The sequence below is a fragment of the Danio rerio genome, chromosome 11, assembly GCF_049306965.1.
Source record: "Danio rerio strain Tuebingen ecotype United States chromosome 11, GRCz12tu, whole genome shotgun sequence".
In the NCBI taxonomy this organism is placed as follows: domain Eukaryota; kingdom Metazoa; phylum Chordata; class Actinopteri; order Cypriniformes; family Danionidae; genus Danio; species Danio rerio.
The window spans coordinates 20,390,252-20,415,305 of record NC_133186.1 but is presented as its reverse complement, the minus strand read 5'-3'; the positions used below and the strand labels follow the sequence as shown (position 1 = coordinate 20,415,305).

Below are 25,054 nucleotides of genomic sequence, written 5' to 3'. Positions count from 1 at the left end.
GCTGGAACATTATGTGAAAGAAGTTTAAACATTAGTGTTTGTGTGGATTAAGAGATGTTTGTTTATTTAATTAAAATAATTACATGCTGGTTTCATTTCACAAGTACAATTTGTACATCTTCTACAATTGCATTTTTATTAACAGTGAATTATGTTTGATCAAAATAATGATTTCTAAAAATTAGTTTTGTTACACTTTAAATATAAATGTATATATAAAAACTCGAATTATTCTTTTATAGCATCAATAATTGAATTATAATGATGATTGTTATTAATAGGACTGTCACAATATTTAGTTTTTGTAGTACGATATATTGTACCACAACATATATGATGATAAAGGATATTATTGTAATTTTAAGACTATTGCATGCCACTCATTATATATTGCCAGAACAATAGTATAATATCATCATAAAGCAAGTTCACTCTTCCAAAGAACACATAATATTTTATTCTTAAGAATATTTCATTTATAGTCATTTTAACAATTTAATAATTAGGCTTTGGAATCAGAATGTAAATGTGTATCCTACATCTAAATAATATTCATGTTAACAAAAAAGTGCTGGGGAAAAAGTAACAGAGCCTGCGATATCTGCTACCAGATCTGTTTTCAGTTGTCAGACACCCACATAAAAATATACTTAAGTAATTTAAAGTAAATACTACACTGTTTTTAACCATACTGACACTGACACCTCTGATAAAGTTAGAGATGTTGCACAATCAGCTAAAATGTTGCTAGAATTGTTTTTTATGTATGACCGATATATATTGCATCAGCAAAAAGGATTGAGGTCATGTCCATGTGTTGTGCGATATTGACTATTGTGACAGGCTTAATTTAATAGTATTATTATTTATATTTTTTGAGAAGTATGTTTTGTAGACCAATATTAGAATATATCTTTCACAAATTCTTAAAGTTAAAGCAAACATTTATTTAAATTGGTTGGCTTAAAGATGCTTGCACTTCAGTTTACATAATGGGTTTCTCACGTAAAATGGTAAAATGCTAGTAAATTGACTCTCAGGGCAGTTATGGAGATAAAGGTTCTATATAATGACAGAACCAGCCTTGAAAATAGTATGAGCATGCTTCAGTGTGTGTGTGTGTGTGTAGTGAACAAAACCACAACATTCATTAACACAAACTTATATTAAATAGTCTTTTTAAAGTTTAATATTCAGTGTACACTTGTGTGTTTTGCTATTTTATTTGGTGCCCAGTCCCACTTCTGTATATTTTTTCCAAAGTTTGACAAATTCAGAGACGTTCTGTGTTCTACAGTCTGCCATAACGTCCACTTTTTGTCTGGATTTTTCAATTCCATCTGAACTTTCCACATCACAGGAATCATAATGCATTAGTCATTCCTTTAACCCTGAAAAATACCATGCTAAAGAGCTATCTCAACATATTTAAACTGCAGTCGCACATTGTTTGTCTTTGACACTGGGAGTAGCAAATATTTCTGCACAACCTCAAGGCAAGCAAAGGTCACTTGAAACTTTGTGCAGGATCCTGCCTATTATTGATATATATATATATATATATATATATATATATATATATATATATATATATATATATATATATATATATATATATATAAGCATTCACTTTCACACTCTGTTGATGTGATGAGGCTGTGGATGGAGCCAGTTATCGGTCATTCAATTTTTCAGATGCAGACTCTGGTCAGGATGTGTCAGAGTTTAACTGGGACGATTACCTGGAGGAATCTGGGGCACTTTCTGTTCCTCATCATGCCTTCAAACATGTGAGTAATTCATTTCTCAACATGGCTATACTGAATCTTCAGCACCACGATTAAAGAAATGCTTTTAATACCAAACTGAGTGATTTTAGTCTAATTTAAATGCAAAATTCGACCTTCAAACAATGCTTAAAAACATGTTAATCAATTACAAGGATGCAGCCCAATATGGAGTTGTCTTTTTCACATTTGTGTTCTTGACATGACCTTAGTTGAGTTTAAAGTAGACATTTGATAAGTTTATGAATTTCCTAAGAATCAAGGTAATGACCTCAGTGTTGCTGCAGGAGCTACGTGAGCTTCCTGAATGATTCATGAACGAATGACTTCTTTGAGCAGTTCTTTTGAAAAGAATCTGGATGGAGTCCGCACCTGAATAACTCAGAATTAATTTATTTAAGGCCTTATCTAGTGGCAACAAATAAATAAAGAAATATAGAGTGCTTTTGAAAGCCTTTTGATATTTGTCTGTTTTATGACATGGTGAAATTCTGAAGTCAACAGTCAGATTAGCTCACTATGCATTAGTAATGTGTTTCTACTCTCATGGGAACGGACAAGACCAATAAGTGACCACTTAGATCTTAAAGAATGTATTTGCTGTGTCAGAAATGAGCCCCTGTGAAATTGACCTAAATTCCCTTGGTTTTTACGTTGAATCACATACATTTTATCACGTGCTGATATATTTCATCATGTTCTACTGTAATGCTGTGGTTTAGTTTGGATTTAGTGCACTTGAGTTGCAAAGGTCAATGGACCTACAGCTGATTGTTTTCATCTCTGGTGAAAGTTTTTGAATGTGTTTTAATATTGATATCATGTTCAGAAATTTGTTTGAAATAAAATATATTTCATTTGAAGTATTTAGCCAAGTGTAGGGTTTATACAGTACGGTTAAACGCATTACATGCCACCTAAGGGGGAAATGCCCCAGATAAGCAATACCAGAAGTCAAAAATGTAACTTCTCACAATTAATTTTTGGCTTGAGTTATTTTTATGATGCTTAAAAGAATTAATATGCAAACACTTATATAAATAATACATTTGAAAGCAACATTGACCCAAACAATAGTTGACGGTGGAATTATTCGTATAAAAAGATAATTAATTACTAATTATAACTAACGACTATTATTCAATGTCATAAGATTAAGAGGAGATAAAGATCAAAAAGATAAAGAGAACTTTTAGCTTAGCATAAATCATTGATTTAGAATAGAATAGACTTTTAATAAATCTCCTGTTTAAACTTTGACTCTTCTGTAGTTACATCGTGTACTAAGACTAGACATGGGTTGGTGTAAGATTCTGACAGTATGATAACCTTAAATAAAAATATTACTGTTTTATAGCAGCATGGTTTTGTGATTACTGCTTTTAATTATGTTCTTATAATATATCTGGCTAAAAAACATCTACTTTCCCCCCCATTGAACACAATATATTTCATTTTAAAAAACATTTAAAATATTTTGGAGCAGTAAACATGTTAGACTAAATAATAAAAATAAATCATTGACTTCTGCTGCCTTCATTAGTTTCAAAAACTAGTTTTCTTTACAACAACTTTGGATGTCTTTCTTTTCATTCGATATAAAGACTGTTTATATAGTGTGTGTGTAAATAGCTGTTTAAGTCCAGAGCATGCTCGTATGTTGGTGCATAATAGATTTTTTTAAAAATGCTTCCTGAATTGAGGGCTGAACAGTAGCCCTTGACGTGGAGGGTCCCTTTCTGAAGGAGATAAAAAAGAAAAAAAAGAAACGCCATTCAGCATTTGTTGTCCCACTAACAGGGGGGACAAAACCGAAAACCTCCCAGCGATACAGAGTCCAGACAGCCTGTAACAAGCTGTCTGTATAAACACACTCACGGCACCAAGCAAGTGACACACAGACAGCATCACGCTCTCTCTCTCTCTCTCATTCACACACACAAATAGACACACACAATAGCCGCATTTCCACTATCAGGCCAGTGCGAGCCAGGGCTTATATCAGGCCAGGCCGGGCCAATCGCCTGGGAGGTTGAGCAGTGAGGCCGAAATCATGTCGCGTTTCCACTGTGGGGCTAGTAGCTCGCAGCGCATCACGCAAACCCCGCCCCCAGAACATCCCCCGAATCGAACGTCACTCAAACCGCCCACTTCAGCGAGAATCATGCAGATAAAGCACACCATCACATCATCACGAAACTATTAAAATTAGGACAACCAAAACAAACAAATGACACGTTACTGTACAGCAGTACAAGGTATGTCTATACGCACATGCCTGTGTGTTCTCATTCATCATATTTATTTACTCGCCGACCGACTATTGGCATCGAAATCCAGTGGTCTTGCCACTAACGGAGGAACCCAGCGCAGGGAGCGCACACATCCATAATATAACAGCACATATATAAAATTCTCCGTTAATAACTCGATATAAAATGCATTTTATAACATCCTCTAGACAGACGCTGTCCAACATTCATCCCAAATGCTCCGGAGAGAACTGAAACATGATTATTTTTCCCTATAGGCTTTATGACACTTAATAGGTGATTCCCTTTATTTAAAGATGTTGCTTATTATATCTTAAGTAAAGGAAAGTGTTCAGTGTTTCAGCACATAAGAGCAGCACGTAATAAAATATTGCCTATATTTCATTGCACTCAGCAGCAATGCACTAATAAAACTCTTTATGTATTTTAAATTTCCTTTTTTAATTTTACTACGTTATATAAAAACATACACACTTGTTTGAGGGCACAGAACACATTTTGAACTTGCAGTTTTTCCCCGATGCGTCAAAAAAGTGCTGCGCAGCTGGAAGACTGGAAAAAAAGGTTGCTTAGTTTCTGCTTTCACTCACCCCGAAAATGCTCTGTTTGCATGATTTGATTAATATCATCGTATCCAAATACTTTATAAATAATATTTAAAACATTCTGTTTATTTATTTATTTAATTTAGAAAATATCTAAAACCTTTTTTTAAAGAGGTTTTTGAAAAATGAAAGTTTAATATAGCTTTGAAACAGTTTGGAATAGTACCTAATTGTTATATCTATAGCTTTTGTTAGTTTTATATTGGTTTGTTTATTTAATGTGATTTTATTATATCTGATATTTGTAATTCTTTAAATTATTTCAATATAGTGCTATTTTATCTAGATATGACACTATTGTTTTGAGCCTACAAAAGTGGACACGAAATTTGTAAAGTTTAATGTCTTTCTCTTGTATTCATATAGTGTGTTATCTCCAAAAAAAATAAAAACAATAAAAATAAATAAAAGAAAAAAGCCGCGTGGCATCAACAGAGCTATGAAGGGAGCGCTCACACACACACACAGGCATCTAAACGTGCAAAAACACACCTTTTAAACTTGAAAAAAACTCTTGAAAACCTTTACTGGCTGCTGTGTCTTTAATAAGGTGTAAAGATTGTTATGCGTTATTGAAACATCAAGGAGGATGCAGCAAAGAAAAGTCACTTATAAATTAAAACTACTTTATTATTTTATGCAACAGCCTTACATTTAAAAGAGAAACATAAGGGCGATCATATGCAAAAAAGACCCCAGCCTATAATTTGTTCCAGCTGTTTTCTTTCCCTTATTTATTTGTTTGTTATGTGTTTGGCGCATGTACTTGTGTGCGATCAGAAAACTGTCCCCGCCTCTCCTTTCACTCAAGGCCCAAGGTATTCCCAAGGTAAAGGCCGAAGAAATTCCCGATTTGGCCCGATTAGGCCCCGGAAGTGACAGTGGAAACGCGACTGGCCTTGGCTCGCCCTGGCTCGCTCGCTTTAGCCGCGATAGTGGAAACACGGCTATTGACAGCACCAAGCTCACCCTCTCTCATTCACACACATAGACAGCAACAATCAAGCTAAACACAGCATCATGCTCTCTCATTCACACACATACATGCGCGTGCTCGCTCGCTCGGGAGTCAGGAGTGATATTGTTAGACCGCCCGTTCCCGTTTAAATTACACCTGTTACCGATCGCTCCGGTGCATTATTCGGAAATTTATTTCCATGGCGCAAGAAATCTGGTCTGGTCCGCGGAAATGCAAACCTCTAGCGGGAACGGCTTCCGCTGTGTAAAACTTATGGTGGATAAGTTGGCAGTTCATTCTGCTGTGGTGACTCCTGATGAATAAAGAAACTAAGCCGAAGGAAAAGGAATGAACACGTAAAAAACAAATGCATACAGAATATTTTAGCTGTTATAAAACCTTGACCTTTCTAAACCATGGTAAACATTGAAGCTGGTTATCGTCCCCTGCTAACTAAGGCTGACAGAAAGTCAAAAGTTTCCATTTTCTAGGTCGATTAACTAGGAACTTTATTCTCATTCTGGCAAAATGATCAAGGAAGCAGGCGCAATAACAGTGCTACATAAAGTCATTGCACCTGCTGCAGCTATGGTACATCAGCAAAGTTTCTTGATTATTATGCCTTTTTTCTAAAAAATTGTTCCTTTAACTCGACCCAGCATCTTAAAAATGCAGCACTCATGTAAAATAAAATAAAAACAATGGAAATGTAGAGCATTGTAATGGTAAAATGCATTCTGTGTCATTGACCCCTAACACTGCTAGTTGCACTAAAAAACTTTTTACCTCTTTACCTGTTGTTTACACACCGACTTCACCTGGCAATGTGTCGGTTCAGATCATTTGCTCAGTCTGGTGTTTTTTCTTTTGCAGGTGGACCAGGGCTTGGAGACAGGTCTGACTCCTGGTATGAAGCTGGAGGTGTGTGTGCGCACTGAATCTGAATCTGTGTACTGGGTGGCCACAATAATCACCACCTGCGGACAGTTGCTCTTACTACGATATGAGGGCTACCAAGATGACCGACGAGCAGACTTTTGGTGCGACATCATGACCGCTGACCTGCACCCGATTGGATGGAGCAAACAGCAAGGTCGAATGATGAAACCTCCAGAGGGTGAGCAGAGATTTGTGGGAACTGGGGACGGAGCAGTTTTTGCAGCAATCTCATATTTATAAGTAAACATTCATGCTGAAGCTGCTTGAAATGCACAGCTTTGTTCAGTGTGGGATGTAATTCCAACTGAAATGTTGGAAATGAAAGACTGGATGGAATATATCGAGTTGCAAATTTAAAAATAACTAATAATATTTTGTTTCAGATGCTAAAGAGCATTTGATTCATCAGAACATGTTATAAGAAGCTGTATACAGTCAGTCTTGTTCAGGGCCAGACAGAATCTGCAGACCTTTTCAGCTATATACGCAGAATTTTGTTAAAAAAGGGTTAGGATGGGTTAAGATTCCTTGCCCATTAATTGCCTTTTTTTGTAGGATTTTTTCCATGTCATACCATCTTATAAAGATATAATCTGATAATATAGCTCTTATTGTACTCATGCCCAAGTGACTAATATTGCTTTGGTGGAAGGATCAGACACCTCCAACCTCAACCCAGTGGATCCATGATGTCCTCTTCTTCCTAAAGTTGAAAATAATTAGACTGTCTAGAGATATATCTAACCAGTTTAAGAACATTTGTGACCCATTTAGGAAATATATCCAAAAATATGTTTTATTGTCAAATATAGATCAAATCCTTATAGTCCAGTAATAGTTCCTAATATTACCTAATCCTAATAGTTCCAACTAATTGATTTTTTTTTTCTTTTTTCAGTTCAAAGTAGAGTGATGCAGATTGTACAATTGTAGTTTTTGTTAAGCCACATTATTATTTACCTTTTTATTTGTTGGTTTGTTTTTGTTTTTTTATTGCATTGTATGCGCCTAAAATGATACCATCTATACTTTTAAATATAATTGTTTTTTGTCTTGTTTACTGTAATTTGCCATAAAATTCATAAATACAATTAAATAATAAAAGTTTCAATTTATGCAGAATAAATTTGAGACTATGAAAGCTGAAAAAAAAGTGGTGAAAAATGTAGCTATTCAGTAGGGATGCTCTGAGCGATTTGCCAGATATCAGTATCAGCCGATAATCACATTTCGATTGATAGGAAGATTTATAGGTCTGCATTTTAACTTCTCACACATCAAATATGTGCTCCAAACTTTTTCTTCATTAAGACACGTTGAATTATTCTTCCATTTGCAATGTTTTTAAATTGCATTGTTAATAATTTTTCTTACCGTTTGTTTTTAATCTGTTATATCAATTTTTTCTGTAAAGCTGCTTCTGATAATGACATGTCCACATTAAATGGTTATAAGAGACTTGTTTAAGGGATTATATATAACATCCTTAATTTATTCCCTTAGGTAAGGAGAGATCTTCACTTAAGTGTCATACTTGGAGGAAAATTGTGCTTTATACAATGGCAAAGCATCAGAATCAGTACTCTGTATCGGCCGATCACCATGACAAGGAACCGATACTCAGTATCAGCTGCAAAAATCCTGATTGGATTACAAAGCAAATCCAATTAGGACCATTTGTTTGGTAAACAAAGCTAAAGTTTGTTGTCTCGTATAAATCTGGAGATTAACACTACTTTACAAATTATAGGCCAATTTCTATTCTATCTTAGAGTTGAAAGGCTTAACAATTTTATAGAAATGCATAACCTTTTAGCTGATGAGCAATATCGTTTCAGGAAAAATAGATCAACATCTCTGGCATTAACAGAAATTATTGAGGAAATTACTAATAAGATAGATAAAAAAGAGAAGGTAGTTGGAATTTTTATAGATTTAAAAAAGGCATTTGATACAATAAATCATAATATATTGGTAAATAAATTAGAAAAGTATGGTATTAGAGGTGTAGCCTTGGATTGGATAAGCAGTTATTTAAAAAAATTGGCAACAGTTTGTGGAAATTGGCATAAATTGGCACCATAAATCTTCATACCTAAATATAAATTGTGGCATACCACAAGGATCAGTTTTAGGTTCAATATTGTTTATAATTGACATTAATGATATGTGTACAATGTCAGGGTTGTTTAAGTTTATTTTATTTGGGGATGATACAAGTATCTTTTGTTCTGAGGATAATTTACCAAAACTTATGGAGTTGACTAAAACAGGAATTAATAAATTAAAATTGTGGTTTGATGTAAACAAATTGTCATTGAATATAAGTAAAACAAAGGTTATGTTATTTGGGAAATTAAAAAATAGTCCCAATATAGATTTACAAATTGAAAATAAAGTAATAGAAAGAGTTTATGCAATTAAGTTTCTTGGTGTTGTATTGGATAATAAATTTAGTCGGTAACCACAAATAAATAACGTGATATCAAAATTAGTAAAAACTGTAGCAATAGTGTATAAAGCAATATTTATCCTGAACAATAAATCAATGTATGTATTATATAATTGTAGATACTTAAATTCAAGGATTTGGTTAAATTTAAAACTGAACAATTTATGTTTTTTTCAGTACTTCTGAAACGCATACTAAAGTTTTTTGAAGAAAGACAAAGGGGATATAATCTGAGAGAAGAGCAAAAATATAGGAGGCTGAAAACAAGGACAACTTTTAAAAAATTGTGTATGTCTGTATGTGGTGTGAAATTATGGAACAGCCTAGAACATATTCTCAAACAATGTCAGGATATTAATCAAATTTAAAAGTTGTATAAATGTATATTATTAAAGGAATATAATGATGAATAGAGATGATTAAAAAATTGTGAGAAAGGTATGATGAAATTTCAATGAATGGCTGTTTGCAGTACTATGTATTGTTTTGAGTTCATGTTATAATATGTACAAACATATAATATGTCAAAGATGCCAAAATAATAAAATATGCTCATGTAAAGTGCATATGTCTCATGTAAAAAGAAGAGATAATAAAAGAAGAAATAAGTTGAAGTGATAGATGAATGATGTGTGTGGTAATGGGGTGAGAAAATAATAATCTTGTGCTTCGTCCCGCTGCAACTTCGATCATGTTGAAATGTATTTTTTATTAAAGTATTTTCATGAATTATATTTTTATTCAAAATAAATAAATCAAATCAAAATCAAATACATCTACTGAAAGGCTGTACTTCACGAACTTCAGGGATTTGATTGTACTTCATTAAGTCACTTAAGAAGCACACTGCCGTTTTCCTGGTAAAGGCTATTTGGATTTAGGCTCTGGAGGTTATTTCTAAAAGACGCTGTACGCATCGCCTGCTCAGTGTCAGATTTGCATATTTGTTTATGTACTTTAAGTGCTGCGTTGCTTGCAGCGTTGTGCTAATTCCTGTAGGTGTTTGTTCGCTGTCGATTTGTGGGCATATTCAGGAAATGGGGGAGGGGTGTTTGTGTTGGGGCTTTTATTTAGCCTGCAGCTTGCTGATGGGCACAGCCTTTACTCCTCTGAAATTATTAAAAGACTCGCTTTAATACTTAAAGCTTCTTTTATTAATAAAATCCGGGAATAGAGTGTAATAGGTAGAGCAGGGAGAGAGTCCAGATGGTTACTTGCATTTTGCTTCTGGCTGCCTGTGCCTTATTGACAGCTGCGCTTATGGCCCAGAATGCCGTGTCAGTGGTGAAGCCATTATAAGTGCAAAATGGTATTAATCTGTCAGCAAGATAGCCTGTCAGAAGGTCTGCTTTGTCCCTAAAAATGAGGTGTTGGATTTGTGTGCAGGTGTCCGAGAAAAGCACCAGGACTGGGAAGCGTTGCTGGAGAAAGCTTTGGCTGAATCCTGCAGTGTTCCTGCCAGTCTACTGGAAGGGGTAAGGCATACGGCTGAATTGTAAATATGTAGGCAGTTGATCATTGTTTAAAGATAAACTGTAGAGTCATACATTATTAAAATCTTTGATAGAGAGTGATACTTTAAATTAGCAACAAAATGTAATTGATCAAAATTGCAGGACATAATGCAATAGAAGATTGTAAATGGCTTTACTGTTAAATATTTATATCATATATAATAAAATATATCATTTCACCCTAAAAAAAGGTTTCATGAATTTCACAAAATTATTAAAATAGTTTTTAACACTAATAACAACATATCTGTATGTTAGAATACTTTCTAAAGGATAGTGTGACAAGAGCTATGTTTCTATCCACCTATTTTTATGTGCATTTTGGATATGTGCGTAAAAAATCGGTTGATGGAAACGCCAAGATACGCAACAATTTTGAAAATGCACATAAAAAAGGAATGCGCGTAACTGAGAAGGATAATCTTTTTATTGATAAAAAGGATGTGCATAAATTATGATGGAAACACTTTTACCAAACAAATTCCTGTATGCGCATTAAAAAAAGGTCATGTGATGTTGTTATAAGAGATCATGTGATGATAAACATTTTTTTGAATGGACAAACCAGCAGGCTGAGCACACTGTAAAACATCTGAAATGTTGTTTTGGTCATTCTAAAACTCCTTAACCATTTCAATTTTAGTGTTAATATAATTCTGAGCTACCTCCAGAACAATCAATAGCGTCAGTGCTCCTCGTCTTACATCTTTAAACACCACCACATATTCATTGTGGGTCAGCATCGTCTTTTGAGATGCAAATAATTTATTAAATAAGGAAAAGATTCACGCAGCTTCTCCTACTGCAGTAAATTGTGTTTTTACTTTTGATATTTGGTGCCAGATAATCAGAAAGTGACAATTTTGTTCTGTTTGGCCGATTGGATGGAAACGCTGCTTTATTCATGTGTCTTTAAATGGATATTCCAATTTTGCGCATAAATTTATTTCGCATTTATGGATGGAAACACAGCCACTGAAACTGCAGTAATAATGATGCTGAAAATCCAGCTGTGACATCACAGGAAATAAATAGATGTTAAGATATTTATTCATTACTTTTTCTTCAGCTTAGTCTTTATTTCAGAGGTCACCACAGTGGAATGAACCGCCAACTATTCCAGCATATGTTTTACACAGCAGATGACCTTTCAGCTACAACCCAATAATGGGAAACATACACACACACACACACACACACACACACACACACACACACACACACACACACACACACACACACACACATACACTACAGACAATTTAGGCCCTGTTTACACTAGAGCGTTTTAGTTTTAAAACGGCGTTGTAGAATGAAAACGATCCGCGTCCACACTCGCGTTTTACCCAGCGTTTCTGAACAGCTCTCCGTCCACACCAAAACGCTGAAAACGCACATCACGTGACCACACACACACTCTCGGGCAAGCGCTCCAGCATTTCTACCCAGATGAGAGCTCTGCTTGTCGGACTGCTCATCAAGCATCTCCCGCTGGATCTAATCTCACTATATTTGCTAAACGTGATATTTCATTCATGTTGTTGTCTTTATCTAACGACATAGGCCAATTCCCTGACTTTGGTCATTGGAATCTATTAAGTTACTTGTTCAGGGGTAACATGTTTTGGTTAAGCGCAAAGATAAGTTAATGATTAATCCAGGTACATTGACTGATCGCTTGCCTTTATTTCCTACAATGTATAAACTTATTGTATGTTATACTTTTATAATTATCGATTATTAAAACTGATATTCAGCAAAAGAGAGGGTGCGTTTCGTATTTTCACTGAAATTGAAAGGAGACAGTTGTTATAGGCTCCGTTTTGTTATAAATATCCACACAGTGAAGATGACGCTCATATATGCAGCACGGCGCCTCAACATTTCTGCTGTCTGTTAAGTTGCTAATATTAAAAAGAAAATAGGCAGTTCCTTAAATCATGTTTACATTTTATTGTTGAGAAAGTGAAACAACGTAGCCAAGGTGATGTGAATGAAGTTATAAAATACACTGTTCCCTTTGAAGATTTACCCTTGTCCTCGGTATGTTTTCCATATCAAACTGAGAAGGAGGAGACTGCAACCTTAATCAAACTTGCGAAGTCTTAACTTACAAGAAGAGGATGCGAGACTGAACTGTGTGTGGGCTACTTAATATTGAGGAAAAGCCCCAATCAGATAGGCGAACGTTTGCAGCCCCGCCTCCGTTTTCAGATGTCTCAGTCTTTCCCCATCCACACTGAGACGGAGCAGCAGCGTTTTAGAATGAAAACGGCCTCTCCAGCGTTTTCAAAAAGCTCAGTTTTCAGTAGTAAACAGTAAAAAAACATTGTTTACCATTCAAAATTAATCAAACTATTTTAGTAATGCCCTGTAAACTGATTATTGTAGCACAACAAATTCACATTTTTAATTTTTTTCTTCTTCTGTGTGTTTGTAGGCACAGCGTGGCTGTAATCCTATAGATCTGTTAAGTCCAGGTCTAAATGTTGAGCTTGTGGACCATCAGGATGCTGGAGTGGTTTGGTCTGCAGTGATTGAGAAGAACATTGGGGGCCGCTTACGGCTTCGATACGCCGGCACAGACGGGCTCCCTGAAAACCAATCCATCACATGGGTCTTCTATCTGGATCCCCTGCTTCATCTGTCAGGATGGGCACAGGAGCACAACTGCACCCTTAGACCACCAGCAGGTGAGGGTTTCTTTAAAATGAGCATCAAGTTGAAAGTTTATTTTAACTTTGTATGCAGTTTAACTTGTTATTTAAAAATAAAAAACAGGATGAATTGACACTAGAATAGCCATTTTTGTGTGTCCGTGTGCTCAGAATTTTGCTACAAGCACTAGCTAGCTTGAAGTATATAAGTGGTCAGTGCAGCTAAAACCATGGAAACAGAAACTGGAAATAAATGTGGATCTTGAGGTTTTTCTTTGCTGCATGTTCTGTGGTTATAGGAGGACACTGAATAGAGCAAAATGATTTGCAGTTGAATCGTCCTGACTTCTAAATGTGCAAATCAACCTGATTGCTTAAGAATGGAAACTTGGTCTGTGTTTACACTAGAGCGTTTTCATTTTTATCACACTGTTTTTGAATCAAATCTACCATCGTCTAAGCTGGTGCTTCCATTATGTTTCAGAAAGGTCTCCATCCACACTACATAACGTTCGAGGTTACTAAAGTAACCCTTCGTTCCCCGAGGAGGGGAACGGAAGCACTATAAGTGGATTTGATTGTAAAATCCACGCATTGGGAGGTTCGGTTCAGAAGCTACTCGTCTGAAAGAGTATTGAACGGGCCAATTAAGAATGAATTGGCAGCGCAAGCCTGCGCAGGTGAGCGGCATAAGCAATCAACTGAGTATATAAGCTCACCTGGCGCCAGCAGACGCTATCCTTTTTAAGCTGAAGAGACTTTCAACAGCTAAGGGACAGTCATTATGGCGACGGAGTATAGTGCTTCCGTTCCCCTCCTCGGGGAACGAAGGGTTACTTTAGTAACCTCGAACGTTCCCCTTCGGGGGGAACTTCAGCACTATAAGTGGATTTGATTGTAAAATCCACGCATTGGGAGCCCATTGAAAGCGCCATAATGACTGCACCTTACCAACACCCCCGATGAGAAGATAGTCAAGCAAGCGTGACGCACCCACATCATGGGGGGCGCGGTCCTCCAACGTGTCCCTGGCCCTAATTTATCCTACTTCAACAGAAGTTTTACGGATTTATATATATTTTTTGGGAAGTCGTGAGCATCTAGATAATTCTAGGAAAATACGACAGTACGTTGGGAAGCGTGCAATCCCGATAGGGAGGACGCTGCGGAGGCCATCCGTTACCCAAGGGGGGATAGATGGCAGAATTTACATATGGACTAGCCCTAAAAGGGGGAGTACGCATAGCAAAAGAGTGGTTAGCGGGGAGGGAAGACACGGGTCCGCCCAGGGGGGGGGGACTTAACCGTGGCTGAATAAGCATATGGGATCGCCTAGTGGGGACCACGCATAGCAGGCACCTTTACCCAAAACGCGGGCTGACCAGCGGGCAGACCTACAACGTAGTGGGCCAGCAAGTGACTCCTCCGCTGAGTCAGTGCTGGGGGCCACGGAGGAATCTGCAGGGCTCACCTGACGGGGAACTTTACTGACAGATAAAAAGGCGCACGTATCTCCGTGTTAGGGAAAATGGCGCAGCAAGCGTGTTTCAACACCCTACCGAATTGTTTCCTCAATCACCAAGGGTTACCTAATACCCTTGAGGAAACCGGCTCCACTCGCAGATTGTAAAACCTTGCAAATGTGTTGGGTGTTACCCAGCCCGCAGCTCTACAGATGTCTGTTAGAGGGGCGCCGCGTGCGCGTGCTCGAGAGGATGCGAAGCTCCGAGTGGAGTGCGCACGCGCTCTCGGGGGACGCGGCTCATCTCGGCTCTGATAGTGAAAGAAAGGCATCCACAATCTAGTGGGAACTTATTTCGGTATGGCACTTCCCTGCTGCCGACCGCTATAACAGACGAAGAGCTGCTCAGATGATCTAAACTCTGAGTGCGGTCCGGATAATACGCAAAACGCGAACTGGACAATAAGAAGGGCTGGGTCTGCCTCCTCCGAGGGCAGCGCTTGCAGGCTCACTACCTCGTATTAAAACGGAGTGGTAGGAACCTTGGGCACATATCGCGGGCGGGGTCTCAGGACGTGAGAGAAGCCAGCCCAATTACAGGCACGAGTCACTGACCGAAAAATGCCTCCGGGTCCCCGACCCTCTAATCGATATCAACGCGACCAGCAGAGCTGTCTTCAGGGACAGAAAAATACTGAGTCGAGGATCGAAGGGATCTGCATGAGAGGGGGCGGGGTGGATTAATTCGCTTAACGCCCCTGAGGAACCGGATGATGAGGTTATGCGTTCCCACGGTGCTGCCAGCCACCGCGTTATAAGAGCGGAGATGGCAGCCACGTAACCTTGAGTGTGGAGGGCGACAGCCTGCTCTCCAACTTCTCTCGGCGTAAAGAAAGCACAACGCTGATCTGGCAAATTACGGGGGTCTTCTCAGCGAGAGACACACCATTCAGTGAATAGACTTCACGTCAGGGCATAGGCGCGCTCGGGGAGGGGGCTCTAGCCCGAGTGACGGTATTAGCCACCGCAATCGGAGGTTACCTAAGTCTTCCTCGCGTCTAAAAATCTCTTCAAAGATCGGCGAGGGTGCCAGGTGGTGCCCTGTCCCTGAGAGAGTAGGTGCTCTCTCGAAGGGACTGCCAGGGGAGGGCTATCGCGAGGGAGAGCTCTGACATCCAGGTCCGGTTGAGCCAGAGGGGCGCAACCAGCAAACTGTTCCTCGTCCTCCCTGACCTTGCACAGTAACTGCGCGAGCAGGCTCACTGGGGGAAACGCGTATTGCGCGTGCCCCGAGGCCAGATGTAAGCCAGTGCATCCGTGCCGAGAGCACTCGGTCAGGGAAAGAACAACTGGCAATGAGCGATCTCGGGGGAAGCAACAGATCGATCTGGGCTTCCCCGAATTGCGCCCATATCAGCTGAACAGACTCGGGGTGGAGTCTCCATTCTCCAGGACGCAAGGCTGCCGTGAGAGCGCATCGGCTGCACGGTTGAGCTTGCCTGAATATGAATGGCGTGCAGCGATTTCAGCCGCGGATGACTCCAGAGGAGCAGACGGCGGGCGAGCTGAGACATGCGGCGAGAGCGCATACCCCCTATACGGCTGATATACGCCACCGCCGCCGTACTGTCCGTCCTGACCAGCACGTGTTGCCGCTCCAACACCGGAAAAAAACGGTGGAGAGCGAGGAACACTGCCAACAGCTCCAGGCGATATGCCAATGCAACTGGGTACCTTTCCACAGGTCCGCAGCCGCATGCCCGCAACGCACAGCCCCCCAGCCCGTGTTGGAAGCGTCTGCTGAAACGACAACAAGACTGGACGCCTGTTCTAGAGACACCCAGGCCTGTAGGAACGAGGGGTCGCTCCAAGGGCTGAGGGCGCGGCGACACAGCGCAGTAACAGAGACTCGGTGTGCGCGCGCGTGCCATGCGCGTCTGGGGACTCGATCGTGAAGCCAGTGCTGAAGTGGTCTCATATAGAATAATCCGAGCGGCATGAAGCGGCTGCGGATGCCATATGCCCCAGGAGCCTCTGAAATAGTTTCAGTGGGACCACTATTTTACTGTCGAGCTCTCTCAGACAGTACAGCATCAGCTGAGCGCGCTCTCCGGAGAGGCGCGCTGCCATGGTGACCGAGTCCAGCTCCAGCCCGAGAGAAGAGATCCTCTGCACGGGGGCGAGTTTGCTCTTTTCTCGGTTGACCTGAAACCCCCACAGGTGGAAGTGCCAGAGCACTTTGTCTCTGTGCATAATCAACTCTGTGCATAATCAAGAGAGGGCAAAATTCAGCCAGTCGTAAAGAAATTGAGTATGCAGATGCCCGCGAGCCGAAGGGGCGCTGAGGCACCCTCCGCGGGCTTGGTGAGGACCCGCGGAGACAGAGAGAGCCCGAAGGGGAGGGCTTTGTATTGCCAAGCTCGACCTTCAAACGCAAACCGCAGAACTGTCGGTGGCGAGGAAGAGTGGAGACATGGAAATACGCGTCCATCAGGTCTAATGCTGCAGACCAACCCAGAGGACGAACGCACCGGAGGATGCGCTTCTGCGTGAGCATTCTGAACGGCAGCTTGTGCAGGCAGCGGTTCAAAACGCGCAGATCTAGGATTGGCCGTGACCCACCGCTCTTTTTGGGCACGCTGAAGCGTGGGCTGTAAAACCCGCTCTCCATCTCGGCTGGAGGGAGCGGCTCGATTGCATCCTTCGCCAGGAGGACAGCAATCTCCTCTCGCAAGACAGGGGCGGACAGAGGGCTGACCCTGGTGAATACACACCCGTGACTTGGGGGGCCGTTTCGCGAACTGAATCGCATAGCCGAGTCTGAATGTGCGTATGAGCCACCGCGAAGAGCTGGCCCGCGCTAACCAGGCAGGCAGAGCTCTCGCTAATGGACTCATCGCTACAATCGCTGACGTACCAGCAGTGGGGCAGCGCGGAGTGGGTGTGCTGATCCGGGAAGCTCGCGGGTCCCACGGAAAAGCTGGAGGTGAGATATTTGCTCTCACTCCAAACCCGAGCTCCGGAGGGGAGGCTCGAGGGGTGGGAGAAAGGAGACCGTCCTCCCAGCGCTCGTGAGCCACTGGCGAAACGCACCGAATCTGCAAGCTAGAAAGCATAGCGTCCCAGACTGGCAGATTTCGGGCTGTCACATCTGGGGAAGTGAAAAGTGCCCTTTCATAATGTTTTCATGGCAGTAAAAAGTGCCGTTGGAAATGGGGCCCCGCCCTCCAGCGGGGAAAGAGCAAGTTCCCTCTTCTCCAGATGGCCTGTCCCAGGGGCGCTTCGCGGTCCGTTGCCGGACTTAGCGGCGTTCTGGGCAGGGGGGCTGCCTGCTTCCGAGGTGCCCGACGCGCTCGCTTCGCCGGAGGCGTGTGCGGGGGCGGAGCAGCTCTCGTAGGCGGGCGCCTTCGGCGAGGAGCAGGTATGAATGGCACGGCGGGCGGAGCGGGCTACGGACCGCCGATAAGACATCACCCACCAACTGCTCTCTCACCGCCTTGAATTCCTGGGTGAATTCACAGACAGTGTCGCCGAACCTGGCTGGGGATATGGGGAAGTCAAGAAAGCGGACTTTGTCGACTTTGCGCATATCAGCCAGGGGTGGCGCTCCTGGACCACTAATGTGGACATCGTCCTCCCCAACGCACACGCAGCGGACTCAGTAGTCCGAAGAGCTAAGTCGGCGGCGGTGCGAAGCTCGTAAGCCTGGGTTGGACCCACCCTCGTGCAGCTCGGCCAGCGCCTGCGCTTGGTAGCGCTGGTAGGTGGCTATCGCATGCAAGGCGGAAGCAGCCTGGCCCGCAGCTATGTAAGCTCTAGCTCCGAGGGAGGTAGATAACTTACAGGCTTTGGATGGGAGACGAGGCGGACCCCGCCAAGAAGAGGCGCCGCGCGGATTTACCGCCATCGCGCACTCAACCTGAGGAATCGCCACATACCCCCTGGCTGTTTCACCGTCAAGAGTGGTTAGGGTGGAGGAACACGCAGCACGAGCAGAAAAAAGTGCTTTACAAGACCGCGTGAGCCTACTGTGCACCTCCGGGAAGAAGGGAACGCCCCTCTAGTCGGTCCGGCCGCGGAGCTGGGGGATAAACCATCTCCAACCCACGGCCGAAGCAGCCCGGGAAAGCACGGCTAACATGTCCGTTTCAGGATCCGTAGTGACAGCGCTCACCAGCCCGAAGGGGGCGAGCGGGTCTGGATCATCATCGGACAATGAAAGCCCACCCTCTGATGCCGCGGTGGACATCTGGTCTCCGGTGTCATCGGGCGTAAGGGCTACCATCTGTTAGACGGATCGCTTCCCCCGCCCGAAGCTTGGATGGAGCGCTTAGAGGAGCGGGAGGTCCGCGGGCCCGTGGGCGACGGATTATCTCTCGCTGAAACCCTCAGATCTGCCCGAGTGCCCGCTGCAGAGCAGGGGACAACTGGGGTGGTTCGCCCTTTTGCAAAGGCTAACCGCGATCTTGCGCAACAGTCATGGCATCGCAATGACGACATGAACTGCCCGCGAGCAGCGCATTAACATGCTGGACCCCCAGACATGCAACGCAGTGCCCGCGCCCATCATCCGAGGACAGGAAACCACCGCATCCAGAAACGCACAGTCGGAGCGCCGTCCTGATAAGGACGTGCTGCACGACTGTGTTGCTCTTTCTGTGAAGTTTGCAACTTTATACGCACCGCTCTGGAGGACCGGACCCAAAGAACGCCAGGCAAGGGAGAAACCCAGCTCGACCGTCTGCCACTGCGTGTACACACTCTGGACCGGGAGAATGCTCTCGTTCGCTCAGAATCGCTGGTCACAGCAGGAGGAACCCTCATCGACTCGATCAGAAAGTCTCTGAAGCGAAAAGGATAGCGTCTGCTGGCGCCAGGTGAGCTTATATACTCAGTTGATTGCTTATGCCGCTCACCTGCGCAGGCTTGCGCTGCCAATTCATTCTTAATTGGCCCGTTCAATACTCTTTCAGACGAGTAGCTTCTGAACCGAACCTCCCAATGCGTGGATTTTACAATCAAATCCACTTATAGTGCTGAAGTTCCCCCCGAAGGGGAACTGAAGACCTTGCTATAAGCAGCAATAAAATGATAGTACAAATTTGTAGTCAATGTGCAATTATTCAATAAAACAATGTTTAAATGTGTCCTGTATTCAAAACACAACAAGAAACAAATCAGAAAATATAAGTAATTGTATACTTATGGTTCAAAATTGTATAAACAGTTATTGTATTACTTAAATAAATAGTATTAGTTACAAACAACACGTCAAGTGGTAAATAGTTTTGAGAGAAACTGTTCAAGCTGTCAGCAAATCCTTTCATTTTAGAGCAAGATAAAAATTTGAACGTGTACATTACAATTAATAAACCAAACACAAATGATAATGGAGTTTGTTATAAACTGTTATACTATAGGCATCTAAACGTCTAGCCACGTTTATTTCAACCTAAACAAACCTCTCTAATTTGTTGATTTGCAACCAAATATTACGTAGAGAAAACTATAGAAAAACGGCTTTGTGCTTCACTCATGGCACAGATTGAACAACTGAACATTTAAATGGTCAGTATAAACTTTACATATACAGTTGAATTATGAATTATTAACCCCCCTGTTTACTTTTTCCCCAGTTTCTGTTTAACGGAGAGGAGATCATCTCATCTCTAATAACTGATTTATTTTGTCTTTGCCATGATGACAGTAAATAATATTTTACTAGATATTTTCAAGACACTTCTATACAGCTTGAAGCGACACTTAACTAGGTTAATTAGGTTAACTAGGCAGATTAGGGTAGTTAGGCAAGTTATTGAATAACAATAGTTTGTTCTGTAGACTATTGAAATTGCTAAAAACTGCTTTTATTTTAGCTGAAATAAGACTTTCTCCAGAAGAAAAATATTATCAGACATACTGTGGAAAATTTCCTTGCTCTGTTAAACATCATTTGCGAAATATTTGAAACAGAAAAAAAAAAAAAAAAATCAATGGGTGGGGGGGGGGGGGGTGTAATAATTCTTACTTCAACTTTATATATGTTTGACTGTATGCTGTAATGTTAAGTTAAAGGCATAGTTCACCCAACGATGAAAATTCTGCCATCATTTATTTATCCTCCTCTTCTTCCAAGCCTGTTTCTTCTGTTGAATGCAAAGGAATGTATATAAAGTTCAACAAAAAGCAGTGATATAGACTTCCAAAATATATTATGTTCTGACTATGGATGTATGTGACTGCTCTTTTTAAACATTCTTTATATTATCTTGTTTCGTGTTTAACTGTTGAAAGAAACTCATAAATGTATAGAATCACTTGAGTGTGAATAAATAGTTGGGAAATTTTCGATCTTGAGTCAACTGTCCCTTTAATGATGCTATGATATGTTATATATATATCCTCAGGCTTGATCGCAGATTTTGTCATTATAAAGGCTTGTACACTTCTAGAAGATTTTCTCTCGTGCTTGTCAGCAGTGTTTTTTGAGATATGTTTCTGCAATCAATCCGCTGTGTATAACATATGCTGCATAATATGGAGGTTCATTCTGCTGTGGCGACCCCAGATTAATAAAGGGACTAAGCTAATAAGTAGACAAATGAATAAATAAATGTTTTTGCCTTTATACCTAATTGATTTTTAACTGGCAAAATCACATTAGATGACGCTTAATGATAAACCAAAATACCCCGGTACATATGGTGGCATTGCGCGACTATACCTTTTCTGACACTCAATTGTTGCACAGAAGAAGGCACCCTCATGCTTCTTCTTTTAGTGAATTCCAACCTGAAGGGATCATCCCTATGCCCTAATCTCTTATGAGGGTCCCTTTGAAGGGATTGGAGCATAGGAACGTGCCCTTCCGAATTCTGAAGTGCAGTGTGACGCCAAACAGCTTCCCTGCTCAAAGGATAATTTCCAGAGGTGTCTATCAGTTGTATTTTTCAAGCTTTTATTATAAACTTTTATTCCAAAGGGCCCTTCAAAATGGCCAGTTTTGCAATGACACTTCAATTTAAAAGTCATGATTTTTTTCAGTCCGAAGCGCCTCCTTCAGAGGGCAATGTATCTTGTTTGGAATGAACAGACTGTGTATTTATTGCGTAAGCTCTTCCACTTCCATTAATTTCCTCCATTTCCACACACAAACAAGTTTGTGGGAAAAAGTTACAAGCTATGAAAGAAAATAAAGTGAAATGAAACTCCCCATCAAATCCTGTTAGATCTGCAATTCCTGTGTGCTTATTGTACTCACTTTGTTTTAAAATGCCACAAGTCATGTTTTAAATGTAACTTCAGCAGCTCAAGTGACATGAAAAAAAGTCATGACATGAACATTGGTTAACCAGTTTTTAAGGTGACACATCAAACCAAAAAATTGCACCTTTATGTCTGGGTTTTGCACACTGGTGTGCATGCTCACATTAGCACTCTTTATTTATACATTGAGGCATTAAACCTTGACGATAAACATGAGAGAAAATCAATATGGTATGTTTTCATCTTAACACTGAAATAACTTAAAATAGTCATCTTAACATTGAAATAACTTAAAATAGTCATACTTTTTGGTCACACAGATAGGAGTAAGACATAATGCGAACCTCCATTGGGTTACTTTTTATTTTGTATGCACTTAATACAAACAAAACCTTGAGGAATTTAAATATAAAGGAAAATACAGGATGCACTTTTTGCCATATGATCTCTTTGAATTTAAGCTGTGTGTCAAAAATTCCCAACTCTGTGAAATGCAACTGAAAGTGCTTTTTAAACAAGAATGCTCTCTGTTGAGTTTAAAGAAGTCTATATTTTGGATGGTTGAGAACACCAGAGTTGTTTGAATACCAGGCATAACAGCAAAAGTTGTGTTTTAAACACAAAACACAGTAGTGTAAATGTCACCTTAGACCATGCACAGAAACCCAGGTTGCTCAAACCATAAAACGTTTACCATGGGAGACCTACATACCACAGTTTAGACCTACATATCACAGTTTAGCTAATCAATAGTAGGAAGTGGTGAATGGGGAAGGGTTTACAGGGGCGAAGATTAGAGTCCACAAGTCTTTAAAAGATAAACTTGTAATGACGTCGGCAGAGATTTGATCATATTTATGTGTGTTTTGTTTGTAGCTTTGCTCCCTCTGCGCACTGAACCTGAATGGGAGGAGGTGAAGAAGAGCATCTCCTCTCAGGAGCAGGACTCCAGCATCAGCGAGGAGTTTTACAGGGTCAGTAAATACTAATTAACTACCATGTGTTTAGTAAAACTTGACTCTGACCCGAAGTCTGCTTGTTTGAACCCTGCTGGTGTGATATATAACCTGAAGAGTTATGGTGATCCACTGTGACCTTTGTGCCCTTGAGCAAAGCACTTCACTGCAGGTTGCACCAGGATGATTGTCTTTTAATAAGTGTAGCCCTTTTTAAAACACTTTTGGTTTTAATTCAACTCATTAAAAAAATCTTTTAATAGTGGAATAATCTGTATATTCTTCCAGCATTTTACACATCACAAACAGTGAGCAGTTCTGTTAACATATACAACCAAAACGTTTATATCAAGCTAACTTTAAAGTAAAAAATAATGACTTGATCATTTTAAGTAGACTTAATAATAACTTTAAAATCGTTGGCAGCATTTTTCTAGTTTAAATTAATTGGTAACACTTTAGTTTAGATCCCAATTTACTGTGTTAAGAAATAATTAACTAACAACACTACCAGTTTAAATAATACTAATAAACATACTTAATAATACTTTAATAAACTACAAATTAGCTGTGTAATAATAGTTAGTAAAGTGGAAAATGGGTTTGGGTTTTGGGATTAATGACATAGTATAAGATCATAATTTATAACTATTAATGAACAGTTTATATCTTAATAATAGGCAGGTAATACAATGGTAATAATAGCATGAATTGTGACCTTAACTAAAGTGCTACCAATAATTTCTCAGTTCCTGCCTTTTTCATTTGTCGATATCTTAATATGTAACTATATCTAACTATATATTCAATAGAAAATGTCATCTTTATGTATTATTTTGACTTTAACTTTATTAAAAGTTAAACATTGTTGAAAAATGTATTCTTATCCCCCCCCCCTTTTTTACTCTTTTATTGTAAACTTGCTTAATTATTATGATTATTTTTTTAATGTATTATATATATATATATATATATATATATATATATATATATATATATATATATATATATATATATATATAAATATATATGATCTTGTTAAAAACCAATTTAATTTTTTTGTCATTTATAATATATTATGCTAATATCTGCTTAATGTATGAGTTATAGTGGTCAATGGTTGTTTTTGACAATAATGCCAGCCAATTAATTATTAAGTTTAATAAAGTTATAATGAAGATTAAAAAAATCAAAAATTAAAAAAATTTTGTTGCAAAAAATGCTATAAATATGCTTTAAAAAAACTTGCTTATATTACATTCCAAACATGGCCAAGTTATCAAGGTATGCTTGAAAATAATAATACAGAAGAAAAGACCACAATTTGGCGAAAGCTAGAAAATGCATTTTGTATTTGTTTCTATTTTACAGTCAGTCTCTAAATTATTAGTCCTATTGATGGAATGCTTGTTTGTTTCTGTATTCAGGACAGATCTGCCATCACTCCGCATTGCTTTACTGAAGGGATGAAGCTGGAAGCGGTGGATCCTGCTGCTCCTTTCACTATCAGTCCTGCCACTGTGGCCAAGGTATCGTAATGGACCCTACAGTTCCTTCCCATCCTCTCATTGCCTCCAGAATATGGTGAACATTATAAACAGCTTTTAAATGCATAACTGACAAATTCAGTGCTATTTGGGATTTGAACAACATTTGGGTTAATATTTATTGAGGTAGTAGTCAGGTTTAGGATTAGGGATGTTGAATGAGAGCATGCAGAATATATGCTTTATAAGTAATAATGACCAGCCAATATCTCAATAATAGGCAGGTAATACGCTACTTATTAATCGTGAAAATTGCCACAAACTATTGTGTTAACAAAATTTGCTTGTCGAATTGGTAACACAAGACTAATGGCGAGTTCACACCAGGCGCGGATGAAGCATTTAGCGTGAGTCATTTACATGTTAAGTCTGTGCAAAGACGCACGATAGACATCCTGTGGTGCAATTCAAGGAAATGACTCCATTTGAGCAAATGACACGGTGCAAATTAATTTTGGGAATTTGACGCACATAATGCTTGCTCAAGTTTTAAAATCTGAAGTTTAGCAAAAAAATTTCTGTGTTATTCAATCGGGAGCTTGCAGGTGCTTGCTATGGTAGTGTCCATCATCAAAAAAAATCTGATGGACTTCTGAAGAATCTGATGGACCTCTGAAGAATCTGAATGACCCAGATAC

At 40.1% G+C, this 25,054-nt stretch overlaps 1 protein-coding gene across 7 annotated transcripts in view; it reads left to right on the top strand.

The window, feature by feature from the left end:
• Window positions 1-25,054, top strand: part of sfmbt1 (Scm like with four mbt domains 1) — a 61,639-nt gene that overhangs the window by 17,599 nt on the left and 18,986 nt on the right. For all 7 annotated transcript variants that reach the window (XR_012387129.1, XM_073916657.1, XM_073916654.1 and 4 more), the window contains exons 3-8: window positions 1,696-1,790; window positions 6,497-6,740; window positions 10,401-10,489; window positions 12,969-13,221; window positions 22,790-22,887; window positions 24,297-24,398. Coding sequence is in view for 6 of the 7 variants with exons in the window: in XM_073916657.1 (XP_073772758.1) it covers window positions 1,696-1,790; window positions 6,497-6,740; window positions 10,401-10,489; window positions 12,969-13,221; window positions 22,790-22,887; window positions 24,297-24,398 (881 nt within the window). In the remaining variant the exon portion in view is untranslated. The remainder of the gene's footprint in view (window positions 1-1,695; window positions 1,791-6,496; window positions 6,741-10,400; window positions 10,490-12,968; window positions 13,222-22,789; window positions 22,888-24,296; window positions 24,399-25,054) is intronic.